This window comes from Brachionichthys hirsutus, chromosome 7, assembly GCF_040956055.1.
Source record: "Brachionichthys hirsutus isolate HB-005 chromosome 7, CSIRO-AGI_Bhir_v1, whole genome shotgun sequence".
Taxonomy (NCBI): Eukaryota; Metazoa; Chordata; class Actinopteri; order Lophiiformes; family Brachionichthyidae; genus Brachionichthys; species Brachionichthys hirsutus.
Window position 1 is genome coordinate 11,503,523 of NC_090903.1, and position 18,664 is coordinate 11,522,186.

Genomic DNA, 18,664 nt, shown 5'->3' on the forward strand with positions numbered 1-18,664 from the left:
CGCGGCCGTCGAAGACTCGAGCGTTTGTTCGGTTTGCCAAGTCTGACGTCAAGGAGGCGTGATTATGGGTCGAGTGAAGCCGACTCGCTGCGGCTACGCTAACTTTCTTTGTGACTGGGCCAAGGAACGCCCATTTTGAATTCCATTTCGAACGTGGTTAACGACGGTAAAGGCGATGAACCGATAATAACGAAAGCATCCGTTGCAGCTTCGCTGACATCCTGTAGCTTACGCTGCGCGTTTTCTGGCTGCCTGTTTCATGCCTGTGGATTTCAGAGGACTATTAGTTGGATGTGTTGAAAACAAGTTGACATAGCAACAAATTCTTGAGCTCCTTTGTACCTGCGATCCTGTCGGGGCAAAGCGCGTGTAAAAATAAACCGGTTTCTGGCTGTGGTCCGGCACGCCGCTGCCGCCGTACATTGTTGCGTGTTGGAATCTCTCCCCCCCCCCCTCCCCACCCCGGGGCTCAATGGCATGAGTCAAGTGGTGTCGTTGATCTTTTTATAAAATAAGCTTCGCCGGCAGTCTCGCTCGGTGTTCCTTACCGCATCCTAGAAGTCTTATTTGGGATTGGAAGGAAGAGACGGGCGCCTCTCAGGAGGGCCGGCCTTCGGTAGGAGAGTCAATGCGGCGAAATATCACGTGTCGGGATTAAGCTACACTCATAAAAATTGAGCAAACACTTCCTCGTTGGCCTCCCTGAAGGGTTGCGTGTATTCACTTCATGGTTGTGTTGACGTGACCGTGTCGTGATAAATACATTTTTGAAGTCTCACTTTATTGATGTTGTGTCATTCTAGTCGGCTGCTCGGCTTGATGTCTTTTGCAGCTCCCTCAGAAATACATTTCCAGGACGTATTTTTGTCTCCGCTTGTTGCTCCTCGCCAAACGACTCCTGCGTTCGTCCGGGCGGGTTTTCCATTCGCCTCTCGCTCCCGTCTGACTCGCTCCCGTCTCTGCAGGGCGGCAACAACGCCGGACACACGGTCGTGGTCGGCTCGGTGGAGTACGACTTTCACCTCCTGCCCAGCGGCATCATCAACCCCAAGGCCACTGCTTTCATCGGTGCGTAACGGGCCTCAGGCGCACCGTTTACACGCACGGGTCCTCATTCCGAGGCCGTCTTCCCTCTCGATGTCCTCAGTTTATCGGTTTTATCCCCCTTTTTAATCTCTCAGCGTTTGTCTTTAGGCAACGGCGTCGTGATCCACCTCCCAGGCCTGTTTGAAGAGGCGGAGAAGAACGCACGGAAAGGAACAGGTGTGTGGCGGCGTGTCCCGGGAGTCTAACGGCAGGAAGGCCGTGTTTGGCGTGTGGAAACTGAAAGTGTGTTTCTGCGCGTAGGTCTGAAAGACTGGGAGAAAAGGTTGATCATCTCAGACAGAGCGCATATCGGTACGTCCCGCCGGGTCCGGGTCCGGGTCCGGCCCAGAAATGTGTTCGTGGCTGTGTGAGCCCTGCTTTCTCTGAGGTGTGAGTGTGTGTGTGTGTGTGTGTGTGTGTGTGTTCCCTCTCTCTCTCCCCACCTCCGCAGTGTTTGACTTCCACCAAGCGGTCGATGGCGTTCAGGAACAGCAGAGACAAGAACAAGCAGGCAAGAAGTAAGAAACCCGTTGCTTAAACGTAAACCCGTTGCTTAAACGTAAACCCGTTGCTTAAACGTAAACCCGTTGCTTAAACGTAAACCCGTTGCTTAAACGTAAACCCGTTGCTTAAACGTAAACCCGTTGCTCGGGGCGTGACATTCCAGAAGCGTTCGTGCTCCGGCCTTTGTGTGTGAGATTATCGCCTCAGTCAACCAATAACAGGCTGTCAGGAGAACGTGCACTACTAGAACTTGCTACACGGAGAATCACTTACCGTACCTTCAAGCGAGTGTGAGCTCTACTTATAAAGTTGTTGCTACGGGCAACTATTATCTAATATCACACTCTAAAAACCCTCGAGCTTCTGGGTGCTAAACAATAACTCAGCATACAGTAGCTAAAGAGGCAGACCCCCCCCCCCCCCCCCCTGATGTTTGTCGAGAAGGAACCAGAGGTAGTGCTAATGAGAAATGTCCAGACAGGGATGTGTGTGTGTGTGTGTGTGTGTGTGTGTGTGTGTGTGAGAGCGCATGTTGGGTGGACGACCTTAATGGCACGGTCGTTATGAGCTTCCAGGATGCTGTTCTCTGAGGGCTGGTGAATTCCCAGCATGCAGGAAGCCTGCTGGCGCTGCTACTGGAAACGGAACGGCGCCCAGACGTGGGGTCAGATTCTAAAAGGCTCATTTGAGTTCCGCGCTCGGTCCGGGAGCGGATTGTACTCGTACGTCGAGGTATTACTGCAGCGGATTGTACTCGTACGTCGAGGTATTACTGCATATTTGGTGATTTTAAATGTGGATTGTTTCACATTGGTCAGCACTTATGGTGGATCTTCCTCTGTAGCTTGTTTCGACGAGCCTTCCTTTCTGATTGGCTGTTAACGGAGGGGGGGGGGGGGGGGTTGAACGTGTAAATGTTTAGCCAGTTTAACTTGTTCTTTAACTTGCCCTCTGCTACCCTCTCCGGTTTAAAGCAGAGTCTGATCGATTCTACAGCGATATCAAACACACTTGGACTGAGATCACACGCTAACGCTGCCTCTCTGTGTCCCTCCAGCCTGGGGACAACAAAGAAAGGCATCGGCCCGGTGTACTCGGCCAAAGCGGCACGCAACGGCCTCCGGATATGTGACCTGCTGGCCGATTTCACGCAGTTCTCTAAAAGGTCCGTGTCGGTAATCCAGAGTATTCTTACTTGCGACGGTGTAAGGTGAGCCGAGCGATCGCCGTTGGCTGTTGCAGGTACAAAGGACTGGCCAGACAGTACAAGTCGATGTACCCGACGCTGGAAGTCGACGTCGACGGAGAGCTGCTCAAGCTAAAGGTAGAATCATTTAAAGCGGCGAACTGTTTCTAGAACGAGCTAACGGTCCCGTTTGCAGTAACATCTATGTGGACGCTAGGCCTGCGTGGAAAAGATCAAGCCCATGGTGAGAGACGGCGTGCACTTCATGCACGAGGCGCTCCACGGGCCCCCGAAGAAGATCCTGGTGGAAGGAGCCAACGCAGCGCTCCTGGACATCGACTTCGGTCAGTGTCTCGCCGGGGCGTTCCGATTCGTCCGTGCGTGCGTAGAGAACGAGGGCGTCCTGAGTCTGAGGAGGGGGGGGGGGGGGGGGGGGGGGCACATGAGTTTTGTCTTATCGAGAGCGCTATGGCTCCCGACGTCGGAACTGTTTACACGACGGTCCCAACGGAACGCCGGGAATGTGCCGCACGTGGGAAGCTTCCCGCACGGACCTGCCGGAAACCTCGCCCCCGTTCGCTCTCATTGCACCAGCAGGAGGGACAAACGGGTGAAATATCTGAGGCAGCGCTGTAGTCGTGCCCTCGGGGGCGCTCTCGGGTTAAAACACGCCCGCTGAGCTTTGCCGGGGGATTCGCATCACATGGCAGACGCAATCTGACGTCCCTCGAACCGCCTCGAGTGTAAATAACAAACCCGATCAGAGGCTGATTGACGCGTTCACTCCTCTTGCGATTGCAGGGACGTACCAGTTTGTGACGTCGTCCAACTGCACAGTGGGCGGGGTCTGTACGGGTCTGGGCATGCCGCCCCAGAACGTCGGCGAGGTCTACGGGGTCGTCAAGGCGTACACCACCAGAGTCGGCATCGGCGCTTTCCCATCGGAGCAGAACAACGTAAGAGGACGCCGCCCCCCCCCGAACCAGAAAGGCCTGCTGGGTTCAGTGTTTCATGTAACGAAAATGAACAGCGCCACCCGGAGGGGGAGTTCACGACCCCGCCATCCACGGTGCGCTGCGTTCAGCCTCATCTGAGGTCGATGCCTCTGTCAGAGCCATAGCCTCCTGAGACCCAGCCCGTTGACCTGCGTCCTCTAGTGGACATGTCAACGGGCTGGATCTCAGGAGGTCAAAGTGCAGTGGACGAAAGAACCTTCAGATTGATTCTGCTGTGATTTAAGGACTCGTCATTCCAAGGACGTCTTTCAACTAAAGTTCGAAATCGAAACTTTTGGGAAGCGCCGTTCTCTGGCGAGCGCTGAAGGCCCCGAGAGTCGTGACGCGTCTCTCCTCCTCTTGTCAGGACATCGGAGAGCTGCTCCAGTCGCGGGGGAAGGAGGTGGGCGTGACCACGGGCAGGAAGAGGCGATGCGGTTGGCTGGATCTGGTGCTCATCAAATATGCACACATGATTAACGGCTTCACTGCGTGAGTTCGCTGCTCGTGATGCGGCATCAGCATTGACGGACAGGCCGTCCTCTCGCTGTCGGCAGACTTTTAACTCTCTCGTCCCTCACGTCCTTCCAGCATAGCCCTCACCAAACTGGATATCCTCGATCAATTTGCAGAGATCAAAGTGGGCGTGGCTTACAAAGTCAACGACCAGGAGATGCCTTACTTTCCAGGTGAGCCGGTGCGTCTCGCGTTCGCGTCCGTCTGCAGGTATTTATGGACTCTGTGATTTCGGTCTCTCTTGAAGACGTAGTTGTGAGATTCCTCCCTCATCGACCCCCCCCTCCCCCCTCCCTCAGCGAATCAGGAGGTGTTGCAGCTTGTGGACGTCCAGTACGAGACGCTTCCGGGATGGAAGAGCGACACCTCGGCTGCAAGGAGCTTCGAGGAGCTGCCGGAGAAAGCTCAGAAATATGTTCGCTTCATTGAGGAGCATTTGGGAGTGCCTGGTATGCCCCCCCCCCCCCCCACACACACACACACACACACGCACACCATCGGGGCAGCCATGGAGAAGTTAACGCCTTCCTTTGCTTCTGTTTCTTTCAGTCAAGTGGATCGGAGTTGGACAGTCTCGGGAGTCGATGATCCAGCTGTTCTAGACGAAGAGGGGGGTGGGGGGGGCCAAAGAGGATGCCCGGCAGCGAATCAGCTGCACCCTTTCTTCCCTTCCTCTCCCCACACAGAGAGAACCTACCTGTCTTAACATTCTGAGAGCGGCGCGGCCATCTTGTCTGTTCTGAACCGCCGCCGCATCATCACATTGTCCCGAGTTGCAGGCCGAGCGTCTCTGGACCAGACTTCCAGCGGGCTGGCCTCCCTGCATTAACCGTCTCCCGTTGGACTTGTACCGGTTTATCTTGTGGCTATTCACACACGAATCACAGAGCGATGGCAGCAGGTCTAAGAGGGGACGGGAGGACACGCTGACAAACCTCCGGAGGAGCCGGCCAGACGTCGGTCAAACTTTCTTCAGATGTATTTTTGTTATTCTCTGCTGTGCCGCTCTGATTCAAATCACCTTAAAGGGTTCAACTCGCTTTGGACTCATCTCGACATGATAAAGGGAACCTTTTCATTTTTAATGTGTCTTTTTGTGTTTATTCATTATCTGCTTCATCCTCCGAGCAAAAACGCCGTTGTCACGAGCAACTGCTTCCACTGAAAGCTGGGACGAGGGCTGTTTTTAACCCCCCCCATCCTTGTTTTTAGACAAGGGGTTACTCCTCAATGTTTCACAATGACATCATCCCAAATGGGCCAGTCAGTGCGAGTTGCTGGTGTGATGTCACACCTGGGGAAACGGGTTAAAGCCAGTTGGTCCCACCTTCCTCCAGGATAGTAGGCCTCACTGCTGCTCTCGTCCCGTCATGTCCCGCCTCGGATTGATCTACTCTCTGCAATGTATTAAATAATGCATGTTAAATGCATGTGGCTACTTTTTTATATTCACTATCTCAGCATTCTCAGTGATTTTCATGTAGCTCCACCCACCAAGACTCGGCCCACCTTAGATTTGACTTTCCACGTCTGGTTATTCAGACCCTCTGTACTTCCTGCTGAAGTGAATTTATCATGGTTATAATCAAGGAAAACTATATTACAAATCAATATTCGCTTCCTGCATCCATCCTGCCACCGTATTCCAAGGCTTTTATTTTTATTTTTAATAATCCTGCTGAAGTAGAAAACAAAACACGTACAGGTGATGAAGGGTGTAGTTCTCTCTGTGAACGCTAGAGGGCAGCAGTTCTCTGTCAATGAACGCTAAACAGCTTCGGGAATTTACATCGACAGGAGCTTCAAAATGTAATAATCCACAGAAACCAAGCAGCCCATACACAACTGACATGTACTCTTTGATTTTTACTCTGGTACTGTATTTAAATATGGCGCTCAGCTACTTCAGTAGTTTCTGCCCCTTCATCTCAGCGTCCATTCCAGGGTAAATGCTGCGTGCTTTCTAAACTTGACAACTTAAATTAGAGTAATAAATGTAACTATAATCAACACACAACATATTTGTACTTTTGCTAGTCCAAAAGCGTCCATCAGTGTTTCCTATTGGCCAGCATAGCCTCACCTGAAGCTCATTTCCCTGCCTCCACCAAGCTTCCTCTCCCTATTTGCCTACATCTGAATACACCAGCCACCTCTAAAACCCCCCGCAGGCACAAAATTCACCCGAATACGCCCAGCTTTCGTAACAGGATGCAAACTGCACCAGCTTGCATCCTGCATGGCGCACCAATCTGCATGCCTGACCGGAGCGAGGTCATCCTGTGGAATTAGGTGTGTCACCTTGAGGCACGCACAAAAAAAAAACACACAGCGGTGTCTGGCATGAAGCCTGGCCGTGGTCATTTTTGTGTGACTACGTTGATGAGAGGCTGGAGGGCACCGCCGCCCCTCTACTCAAGTTGGAGCTATCGGCCCTCCCCATCCTCGCTCCTTGTCATCTGTCACCCCCTACCTCCTTTCTCATGACTCATGTAATCCTCTCTGACCTCCAAACCTCAACCTGTACAACCGACCGTCAGCCCCACCGTCCTTTCTATTCACTCTTCTCCTCCTCCCTCCTGAATTTGAATCCCCCAGTGAGGCCTCATTGTCCATAGGCTATCTCTGCGTTGTGTGGAGTAAATCGACAAGCAAACGAGGTTTAACCTTCATCCAGATGTAGCATTAGACACACTCATGTTCTGATGCATAACTTAAAAGCAGAAAAGCCTTTTCTTTGGGTGTTTTTTTTGTGTCCTTGACCTTTGACCTTCTTTAATGGTAAATGCTAAAACATACAGCATGTTGCTTTATGAGCCGGATGCTTCATTATTAGCTGTGGAAGTAAATCATTCACTTCCTTTCTAATGCTGATTGAGAAGTATCGCTATTCTTATCGAACTTGAATCCAAAACACAAACTGTTCCTTTAAGCAGCGGTATTTCATTTAAGGATGCCCTTCGACTGCTACACGACCCGCGACCCGGTAACGGACAAAGAGGTTCTGAAGACGAACGAATGAAAGGATTTAAGGATGTTTGACTGCACAGCACTTCTACAGGGATCCCGACGGCTCGGAAACCTCACCTGATCTGCTCCGGCACAGACCTCGGACCCTAACCTCCCGTGGAATGCACGGTCGTAAAAAGCATATAAAGCTGTTTGCTCGCCGTCTCTCCTTCACCTGCTACAGCCCTTTTCTCCACCTCCACTGCCCACCCATCCCCACCCTCCTCCCCTTGTCCTCCTCCCCTTGTCCTCCCCCCCTTGAACTGGGGTCGCCCTGTAAAGCAGCCCAAACACAACAGATGTGTGACAGCCGACACTGTGAACAGCTGTCAGCTCCTATATCAGCTCCTGTTAGGTCTGTAGCCTCACACAGCCTATATATAAATATAATATATATATATATATATAAAGCATTTACCAATATGAAGATCACCAACTCTGATAAAACAAAACTTAATTTCATTGAAAAATTCAACAAAAGTAATTCCATTTTAAAGGAGGAGAAAAATGGACCATGATTTTATTCCAGTTAAAAAAAGAAAATAAATTGAGAGCAATAATCAATCTTTTTTGATCAGTTCTTTGTACCGTCTTCTGCACAGGTCACAGGGAAAATTCATTCTCATTTAGAAATATAATGTACTTTTTTCAAATGGACTATTCTGTATAATAAGTTTTATTAATGTCTGTAATTTATAGAAATAATTGATAAGAATTCACTGCTTACATTTTAAGGCTTTATTTCTACTTTGACTTTGTAGAAGAACAACGAATGAACACAATGTTCAGCGCTGAAAATTGGGAATTACACACATTAACTTTATTTTCACGTTTCATCTGATCTCATATCAGGGATCTGCCGCGTCCCGATCTGAAGCTTCACCTCCTTCCAGCACCACAGCACCAACCAAGGGGCCAACCTCTGGCCCCCCCCCTCCGGGTTCGTACCTTCTCCGCGGCCCAGCTGCTGCTGCCCTCCCGGCCGTCCGGCTCAGCATGAGAAGCCCAGCAGCTGTTGATCAATGGGCAGCCGGGGCCAACGCCTGCCCATCCCCTCCCGTGACCTCCCACCCTTACATACATAGACACACAGATGCACGCACACACTCCCGGGGGAGGCAACAGATGGGGGGGTCAGGCCGTAGGAAAGGCGTGTGGAGGGCCGGGCTAGGTGTGTGTTAGCCGTTTAGGTGTCTGCAGCCGTTCATTCCACCGTGAGATAGATCCAGGCCTGCTCCTGGTCTCTGTGGCGTCTGACGGCCTGCAGCTTGACATTTGTCCAGTATGGACAGGTGACGGCGTCAGCAGCGTCCAGACTCGTTTCGGCAGCTGCTGTCACCCCTGTCCCCCCCCCCCCCCCCCTCCCCGGTTCTCCTCTCATCTCTCCCCGTCTCCCTCCCTGACAGATGCAGCCCCACCACCTCTCAGCGTTTTATGGCCTCAGCCTGTTTTGACTTTAAATATTTACCCAGGAGGCCACTGATCAGTTTGAGGTTGTTGGTTTTTCTTTAAAGAATAGTAGCGTCGACTTGAAACGCACACACACACACACACACACACTCACCAGTATTAGATGAGGTTGACTACTAGTCGCCTCCACCAAGGAGGTGATGTTTTTGCTGGCGTTTATCTGCATGTCCGTCTGTTAACATAACTCAAAAGGTTACAGTAAATGTCATATTACCAGGAACAGATGATACCATTTTGGTGATGATCGGACACAGATTGAGATTTTTGGTAGAATGGGGGGAACTCAAGCATCGATATCGTATAGCAACTAAATTTTCTGAGAACTGAGGGTTCTTTTTTGGGGGGGCACCTGTAAGAAGCAACACCTGTAGATCCAAGCCAGCATACGGTTCTGTCTGTCTTTGTTTTCTTCAGATTCTCTTTTTGTCAAGCTTTATATTGGACTCTAGCGCCGCTGCAATGTCTCTTGTAGAGGAATCCAAATGAACAATATCCCAATATCATCTGGTAGCTAGAGGGGGAGGGGGGGGGGGGGGGGGGTCTGACCTGGGGAGACGTCGGGGCGTTGGCAGCACACTGTGCAATAAATTTGTGGGAGATCTAAAGAAGTTGATTAATGCTACTTGAGAGAATCCCCCCCCCCCCCAACCAGAAAAACAGAAACACTAAAATTCTCCGTATTTCACTAAATAGTCTTTCCGCAGCTCAGAAGGTTTTTTAGAGTCGACTCAAATAAGTGAAGTTCAAAATGCAGAAAGGTTCCTGCATGTGTGGCAAGTAAACTTCCTATTTCTTCACTGGGCTGACAGAAGAGTGTGAGAACGCTTGGCGGTATATCATTATGTGCACATAATGAAAAACGATTTTTTTTTCATTTCCTTTGATTCTGCACAGTAATTCGCTTTAAGTATTTGCACACAGTTCCTGCACAGCAGGGTGGAGCAAAGCGTTAAACAAAAGAAGAAACGGTTAATGGCTATAGCTTTAAAGCATTTTCATATTCCCAACAACAACAACAACAACAACAATGCTCCAAAAGGCTAAAACTATATCAACAAACACTAATCTCAAGGTGACTCTTTCCCTATGAAGTGTCTGTTTTATCAAAAACTCTCAGAGGAGCGACTGAAGCTTGTGATCCGATGGAGTGAGAGAGGGAGAATGTACATATTAAAAGAATGATATGCAGTCGGGGGTTTGGAGTTGAAAGATAATTAGGAGCAGCAGTGAAGGATTCTGCTGCTGATCCCAGAAAAAAAACAAAAAAACACCTCTGCCAGCTGGGTTGAAAGTCCACGAGGAAGAACAGACAAGAAGAAGAGGAGACGGAGAGGGAGAGATCTGGGGATCTAGGAGAAGAGTGGTGGAGCGCACCTTGTTGTGCCATCTGGGCCAGCTTCTCCCGCCGCAGACATCGCTCTCCTCCTCCACCTCATCCCGGCCCATTAGGATCGGGAGGATTAAGGTGGCAGGGGAGAGAGGGATGAGAGAGGAGAGCAGAATGAGGGAGAAAAGGTGGAGACGGACCACGGGGGGGGGGGGTTAGAGAAGAAATCACACACACACACACACACACACACACACGTCAGCAGCAAAAAGAAAAGTTCCTTCATCGCCGGTTCAGCCGACTCATGAGCAAGTCAGTGCCAAACAGATGCTGGCTGCTCCCACCCCAACACCACCAACCCCAGCCCTCAACCCCCCCCCCCCACCCACCCACCCACCCAGCCAGCCGAGGGAGGGGAGGGGGCAGCTTCAGCTATGGATGGCGCCCATATGGCCGCAGCTGATGGGGGTGATTGTCGGTATTGTTCACTTTGTCAGCGATCCTGGGGATGTGGGAGAGAGCTAATGATAATGCAGAGTGCAGATGTGCCGGAGCAGCCCAGTCGTTAAGGAACAACAGCTTGTGTTGTCAGTGTGCGTCTGGGAGAAAGTGTGCACGTGCAGGACTGGGTTCACGTGTGTGTGTGTGTGTGTGTGTGTGTGTGAGAGAGAGAGAGAGAGAGAGAGAGTTACAACCACAGCTGCTTGCCAGTCTGTCAGCCTTCTTGAGAAGAACTTCTGGAAGACCTACAATATCCACACGCACACTCACAACCATATATGTCTCTGTCACACACACACACACACACACACACACACACACACAGAGCCTTTTTGTTATGATCTGTATGTTCATGCATCAATATGCCAGCAATCCCAGTACACAGAGAAGCGATTCTGATCTCCAGCCCATGATCTGTCACAGCATGTCAGGTTACGAGTCGGCCTTGGTTTTTGTAAACATGTTCTTAGTCTCAGAGCCATGCCAGATGTTGGGACAGGGGCAACAAAGACAACCCGGGGGGAAATGTGGAATGTTCAAAAATGCCTGGCCGGATTATTCCACAGGTAAAAAAAAAAGAAAGAAAGAAAACTCCACAGGTGATGTCAGCGCAGAGGCATCTTTGAAAGGCTCGTTCACACACAGGAAGAAGACGGGGAGGAGTTCTGTTTCGCCGTGTGCCACCTGTAAGGAATGAGAGGGTCATTTCACCGTCTTCGACCCCGAATAGCATCATCAGAAATATCTGCGTGTGAAAGGCCGGGATGAAATCCAGCGCTGGCTGCTTCTGATGAGACGCATACTGTATGTGAGGTAGTTTCACTCGACTCAGATTGTTCTATTTAATATTTCTACCTCAAGAGAGCAAAGCATCCAATGCATCAAGAGATAAGACGACGCTTAGCGGGTCACTGGAAGGAGCGGATAACATTCAGTATATTCGCCGTGATGGAATTCTGGTCGGTAAATGTGCTTGTTGAAGATTTGTTTGCGGCGATGCAAAGAATAAAGAACTTTATTTTTTATTTTTTTGGTCTTTGAGTCTGCTCTTCTTCATTACGTCCTCCCCACCAACATACAGATGGTCCTAAGCTGCCTTCGATAATCCAAAGCTCAGCCATGCCAGGACGCCCCCAGGCTACACCGCTGATGCTACACTACATATACTGGGAGACAGTGCCAGTTCCCTCGGCAGGACCCCCGTCTCTCTGGCCCAGATCGGATCCGCTTGGTTCAGCATGGAGCAGTAACAGTGAGCCTCGGGGCTCTACATGGGCCTGCAGGGTCCGACATTGGCCTCAAGTATAGCTGGAGCTACGAGGGAAAACGCTTTTGTGTTATCGTTTGATGGAGCCTGTTGTTGTTAGTGCGCAAGCTGGACTCACCACATGATTCCATCTCCGTAAAGTCGGGTTGTTAGCAGCACGAGCGCCGATGCAGACACTAAAGACGGGAGGAAACGCAGCAACAGGCAGGCGAGAACTTCTTCAGAGGGAAAAGAGATGTTCACAGGAGGAGCAGAGGGAGTATGACGGAGGGATGATGGAGATGGAGGGATGGGGCAAAGAGAGAAACAGGAGGAGGAGAAGAATGGGTACACAGGGGGGGGGGGGGTGGAAGGATGGAAGGAGGAATCTGACAGATGGGTCGTGCCTGGCCAGAGCTGGGAGGGAGCAGAGAGGTTGGCATCACAGGGTGAGAGAACCCCCCCCCCCCCCCCCACACACACACACACACACTCATGCACATTCTCTGCTGCTGGGAGTGTTTCCGATGCCTTTCCTCGTGTCAAGAAAACGTCGACCGTATGATGAATAGACAAATGGATGGCGGAGCAGGAACATTCAGAATGTTTGCTCAGATGAATGTTCTGCTCTTTGCAATCCATCTCTGTGTTGGCGGGACGAGGCAACTGTGGGAGATGCTGCGTCTAATTCATGCTTTCGCGTCAGAACTCCCTCACACTTGTGTCGGAGCTCCAGATCATGTCTGCGCCGTGTTCAGGCAGCGGGAGGACATGACCGGGGGGGTGTAAGGGTTTAGTTAGTTAGCAACATGGGCAATTTCCATGAAACTTGGTAGGAGGGTTGTTCAATAATGTGGTAAATGAGGATCCATCACTTTTTGGAATGGATTTGCATATTCCATACACTAACTTCTCCTGTCTTCCAGATCCTCCTCCTGCAGTCATCTCATTGAGTTGAGTTCATTAAAAGGCCTTCTGGGCCCTGGTGGATGTATGCGCTGGATAAAATGCATAGTTTGTTTCATATGTATAATTTATGTTTATTTGAGTGACATATCAGACGATGTGTTAAAACCTGACACCGCTCAGTTTCAGAGTTGAGATGAAATGACAACTGAAACTGCTGAGAAACCTCAAAATGATCATCTGGAGAATGAGAATGTTTCATATTTTAAACCTCTTCCAAGTTAAATGCTATTATTTACTAAAAAATATCAGTGTAAGACAAGAACTGCTTTTCACTCACCTGTAGAGCTATTGTGTATTGGAAGGTATGAGGAGTTACCCAGAATGCTGTTTTGTGTGTGTGCGTGCGCTTCTTGGTCAGGTTATATGAATATATTCTTTGCACATGTGTGTATGCGTAACTCTTAGGTATATGTTCTGGTACATGCGCACACACATGCACAACACAACTCTGCTAAAGTCTGCACAGCCGCAGGCCAGCAGGTTAACTTAGCAACGCTAAAAAAAAAAAAACCACCCTGCATGACCCCATCAGGTCACCACGGCGATGATAAAGTGCTGAGTTGTGCACATGTGTACCGATGCCAGCCGTTTCCAACAACACCCTGAACACACCCGGGTAAAAACACTTATCTGGCAAACACACACACACAGCTGGGAGAGGATGGCAGAGGTAGGAAGGAATGGAGAGAGGAGGTTTCATCCTTTATTTAATCTCAAATCCAATTAATTTGTCCGTTTATCCCAGATGTGCCTTCTTAAAATTATTCGCCAGTTTTGAAAGACGTACGGCTCTTCGTTTCTTTCTTTTCCACGACTGCTCTCCTTCCTTACACGAATCAAAGAAAGGACACGTACTGTTTAATCCCATTATGGACCAGCTGGAGGCCTGTGTGTGTGTGTGTGTGTGTGCTTCTTCACAGCTTTTATAAATATATTTGTGTATGCATAAGTCTTATATGTATGTTTCCATATAAATGTGTGGGTTGGCGACGGTGGGGGGGGGGTCAGAGGGAAGTAATGTATGGGGGCCTCCTCTCACAAAGACAGACAAATATTCAAGTTCGAGTTGCGTCCCCTTTTGTTTCCAGGAAAGGGGAGGAGGCGTGGGGGTGCAAAGGGTGGCTGGATGGATGGAGGTTTGCTGGGGGACTTTGCCCCCCCCCCCCGCCAGTGTAGTGCCACTGTATTGTCTGCTTGCAGGCGGGCCGCTTGTTGCTTGCCTTCTGTCCTGCTGTGCTGAGTGCCTGACAAAGAGGCTCTTTAAATATGCAGACAATCCCCGAACACACACACACACACACATGCACGCACACATGCACGTTTGTGCCTGATTTCCTTGTTGTTCTATCAGTTCAGTGTCAGACCCGGTCTGGGAGTGTTTTCTTTTTCACAGAATCAACAAGTCTCAGGATGCTGCCACTGAATGATCCGAGCGTTGCTATGTCGACCGGTTATCTTCTTAAATCTAAATCTGTGCTTTTTTTCTTTTTGTACTTGCTGTATATTCAAACGGCTTCATTTTCGAGCAGAATGAAAGCGTTTGTCCCCCCCCCCCCCCCCCATCATATACGCAAACCCGGCACCGCATCTATAAAACGCACGTCTGGCGTTCTTTCCCTCAAACAGCTGTCTTGAGCCGATTTTTGGAAGTTGCGACAAAGTTATGGCCGCTGTGTTCTCGGCCAAACCTGCAGATGCCAGTTAAGAGGCGGGCTGGAAACTGGACCGAGAAACAGTCAAACATCAGGAGAACACAAAACTCTCTTTCCTTTATCTCATCTTCACCCCTCCCTCCCTCCTCCTCCCTCTCTCTCCTGGTGCAGGAGCCCTCCTTGGCAGCAGAGTGCAGGGGCCCGGGCCCCAGATAGGAGCCCAAGCTGGTCTCGGCCTCCCAACATGTTGAGCTGGCCTGCCTTGGGCACAGCCAAATGGTTCTGCAGCTGCCCCTTTGTCCCCCTTCCTTAAGTAAACAAAGGACAGAAACAAATTAATGACCTACATTCACAGCGAACCTCGCGTTAGCCTCCCCGCACAGAGACGGAGCAGTTGTCTAGAAGCAGATGTTCACTCACAACACTGCAGATTGCAATTAATGATCAGCGAGCGGCACATGACCGAAGGATCAGACTGCTGTATTTCCTACAGCAGTTATCACAAATGCTGCGGTCTGCGGGGGAAACCCGGGTTGGAAGCAGAACGCCGGCATTACTGAGAAAAATATTTCAGTTTTGAAGTGTTCATTTCATAATTCCAGTATTTTCTCATCCGAAGCACGCAGGGTGCAGATTTCTTTGTTTTTTTGACGATTAGCGCTCCTAACTTCCTCGACCAATATTCTTCGGGACAAATGTCGTGAAGATTAAGATGGGCTTATGGCGTGTGTTGGGGGGGGGGGGGGGGGGTCTTACTGAGGAGACCATCTGTGGCCAATGATCACTGGCCTTGGAGTGAAGGGGCTTTTAATGCAGCTGTAAGGGCAGGTTTACTGGGCAGCAATACATTAGCTAAAGCTGATTTCTTTACTGGAAAACTGTACTTGAGGAGCTTTGGATCGAGGATGTGTGCGTGTGCGTGTGTGTGTGTGTATGTGTGTGTGTGTTGCAGGGGGTCGGATCTCATCAAGCTGCAGCACATTTTCTTCTCGGCATACACTTCAACCAGTGCAGCGGTTATATCAGTACGCGCGCGCACACACACACACACACACAAGCAGTGAGGCCATTACGCTGTGTCCAACCACAACCCACTGTGGAGCTTCACGCGCGCACACACACACACACACACACACACACACACACACCCTTCACCCATATAACATGTCACTGAAGAGCAGGATGCCAGATACTCCTGCAACCTGTAACTGTGTGTGAGCTTCATGTACATCTCAAATTCAAAGAAATTAGCTTAGAGTTTGATTTTACTAGATTTATTGTAATTGTGTGTATATATAACTAATAAATGCATACAAGATGCTATAGCATGACGCCCCCCCCCCCCAAAAAAAGAACAAAGCAGATCTGCACACGTTGGTTGAGTTTCAAGGTTCTTATAATTTATTGCAGTTTGCACACAATTTAAAAATGTCAACAACGGCACACCAAAAAAATTACAAAACTAAACAATTAGAATTTACTCCCCTTGAGAAACAAAATCAACCCAACTATGATTGTCAAAGCTAAAAATGACTAAATCTGAAAAAGAGAACATAAAAGAAAAGCAACCCAAAAATAAATCTCAAAAGGGAGCAGAAACATCTGAATCAAAATCTTGTTTTTTTCCCCCAGACAGTGATTGTCCTCTTTCAAAACAGACTAATTTCACACATCCCAGCCTCCATCTGCCTTTCCATAAACTGACATTTGAACATTTTTATATCTTGCTTCAAAAAAAAAAAAAAATGAAAAATCTCACCCCTTAGTTTTTCAAGTAAGTACAGCAAAGGATGGAGATGCCTCATCGGGGTTTCACATTGCACCCACAACTCCACCACATACTCCCCATTAAAAAATGAAATAATAATTTATAAAAACAGTCCAGACTACAGCAGTTTAAGGCGGTCAAGTACAACCAGAAGGAAAGAAACAGCAGGATGGAGTGATCCACACAGACACCATCAAAGAGGAAGCAAGACGATGTGGTGCAAACCGCCGACGCCATCGACAAGGATGCGCTCGCCAAGCCTGTAGGTGCCGCCAGATGACCCAATGCGTGCACGTATACAAACCCACACACATCTGAGTGAGGGGGAAACGTGGAGCGGGATCTCTTACGTCAAACGTTTTTGGATTGTATAAACGCCTGACCGATATTTTGAAATTACAGCAAACATTTTGAGAAATTGTAATCCGGAGGTCAAAGAAAGTGAAAATCAAACTGATATAACCGCAGCCCAAACGCAACATTCACATTAAAAAATTTAAAAAAAACTCATTTTCCAATCACATGAGCAAAATATAATAAGACATCATTTTCTGATAAATTCCTTGAATGAATTTATACACCACTTGAAACGATTTCCCAACGCGCTACAGTATCAAATACTTCCATAGCATCAAAAACGGCTTGTTTTTAATAAAGGCAAAAAAATCTGATTTTATGTCTTTAAGCTTAAAAAGGTGCTTTTCAGGCAGGCCAATTCTCCTCCATCGACCTCAGAGCGAGGGAACCCTAAATACACACGCGGGCTATTGTAGTGAATCGGCACGGTCCCAGGGTCAGCGCAGATATCTGACCCTTCGGCTTCAGCCCCTCTTCCTTTGTCCTCGTCCGTTACTCTTTAGCCGCAGAACGGCGCTCCGAGGAGCGGACGCAATCGAGAGATGGCTCGACCGCATCCGGAGCGGGAAGGAACGGCGAGATGACGATGAGGGATGGAACACAAACGGAGAATTGAAAGCCTGCCTTTGGAGCAGGAGCAGGAAGTGCTGGGTGGACAAAGATCTTCAGTAGGTTAGACTGACTGGTAACAACCGAGCCACACGCTCATAAACACACACACACACGCACACACACACACACACACACACAGCAGAGAAATCAGTGCATATAGACACAGGCTGAAAATGCTTCATCGTATCTTCAACCTCCGACGGAGACACATTCAATGACATTCTTCTCGGAGCCCAGCGACAGACTTTCGTTAAGAAGAAGAAAAAAAAAAAGAACTTTTCACCATCAAGTCTGAATTCAAACATTTATCCCCTGATGCAGAAAGCAAAACTCAAAGGTTTAAGACAAACTCAAATTCTCATGCATCCCCCCCCCCCCCCCCCCCCATAGTTGTGAGAATAGTATTCAGTTTTCAACAGACCGCACCCAGGAGTAGTATTCACAAATAAAAGGAAAGCCCATTATCAAATATTTGATCAATTACAATGTGTACAGTAATACAGCAAATTCACATTTGTATTTTAAAATATACAGGTTTAGACCTCATGCAGCAACAGCAGGTCCCGCTGCAAAACAAAGTAACAAAAATAATAATAATTAATTTAAAAAAGTAGCAGATTCAAATTCTAAAACTATAGCAAAACAATGTACAACAATTAAATTAAATTAAATAGAGAAGTTTAAAGAATGACAGCTACATTTAAGAAATCATTCTATTAATAATAATAATAATAATTTGTAAAGGTCTTTTTTTTTTTTCTCTTTTTTTTTAGAAAATACTTCAAATTGATTGGAAGTGAGAAAAGGAGGCTGTGCATGGCATCAGTCCGTCTGTCCGTCAGTCAGTCCGCTTTACCCTGAACACACGAAACCAAAGAGCTCGACGAGAAGCAGGGATATAAAGGATTTATAAACGACACCTGTGTGCCAGTACAAAATAAAACACACACACGCACACGCTCTCACACACGCTCACACATGTCAGGTGAAATTTTTGTCGGAGTAGTGGAGCATTGCATGCGCACACACACACACACGCGCACGCACGTCTTCAATCTGTGCATGTGGCGGTATCGACTTGTGGTGATCACAGTACCCGTTTAGTCTAATACTTTTTCACTTCAGTGTGTTCGACCTGAACTCCTGCAGCTGTGGAACCGGGACCGGGGCCGTGCCTGGGTCGGCCATCGGAGCGTTGCGTCTGAGATAAAACGGAGTGGACGACTCTTTAAAAAAAACAACCACGTCCCCCCCCCACGTCCTCGGATGCGATGAAAACCACCAAACGAGAACTTGCGTCAAATAAAGAGAGAGTTCAGAGTAAAATAAAACAAAACGAGGAAACAGAAAAGTCAGTAGTAACATTTTCCTGTGCTATTAAAGTGCAATTGAATGAGATCTTGCGACACACAAAAACTTGCCTCACCAGAACATCAAGCGTTGCCCCCCCCCCCTTTTATCTGCCT

At 48.8% G+C, this 18,664-nt stretch overlaps 1 protein-coding gene across 1 annotated transcript in view; it reads left to right on the forward strand.

The window, feature by feature from the left end:
* adss2 (adenylosuccinate synthase 2) overlaps nt 1–5,740 on the forward strand; it is a 10,596-nt gene extending 4,856 nt beyond the window's left edge. Inside the window, exons 3-15 of the mRNA XM_068741635.1 lie at nt 559–616; nt 966–1,068; nt 1,195–1,263; nt 1,348–1,398; nt 1,538–1,604; nt 2,648–2,755; nt 2,833–2,914; nt 2,994–3,120; nt 3,578–3,732; nt 4,139–4,263; nt 4,363–4,460; nt 4,587–4,736; nt 4,837–5,740. Coding sequence (XP_068597736.1) covers nt 559–616; nt 966–1,068; nt 1,195–1,263; nt 1,348–1,398; nt 1,538–1,604; nt 2,648–2,755; nt 2,833–2,914; nt 2,994–3,120; nt 3,578–3,732; nt 4,139–4,263; nt 4,363–4,460; nt 4,587–4,736; nt 4,837–4,889 — 1,246 coding nt within the window. The 3' untranslated portion in view covers nt 4,890–5,740. The remainder of the gene's footprint in view (nt 1–558; nt 617–965; nt 1,069–1,194; nt 1,264–1,347; nt 1,399–1,537; nt 1,605–2,647; nt 2,756–2,832; nt 2,915–2,993; nt 3,121–3,577; nt 3,733–4,138; nt 4,264–4,362; nt 4,461–4,586; nt 4,737–4,836) is intronic.
* The last annotated feature ends 12,924 nt before the right edge of the window (nt 5,741–18,664 follow it).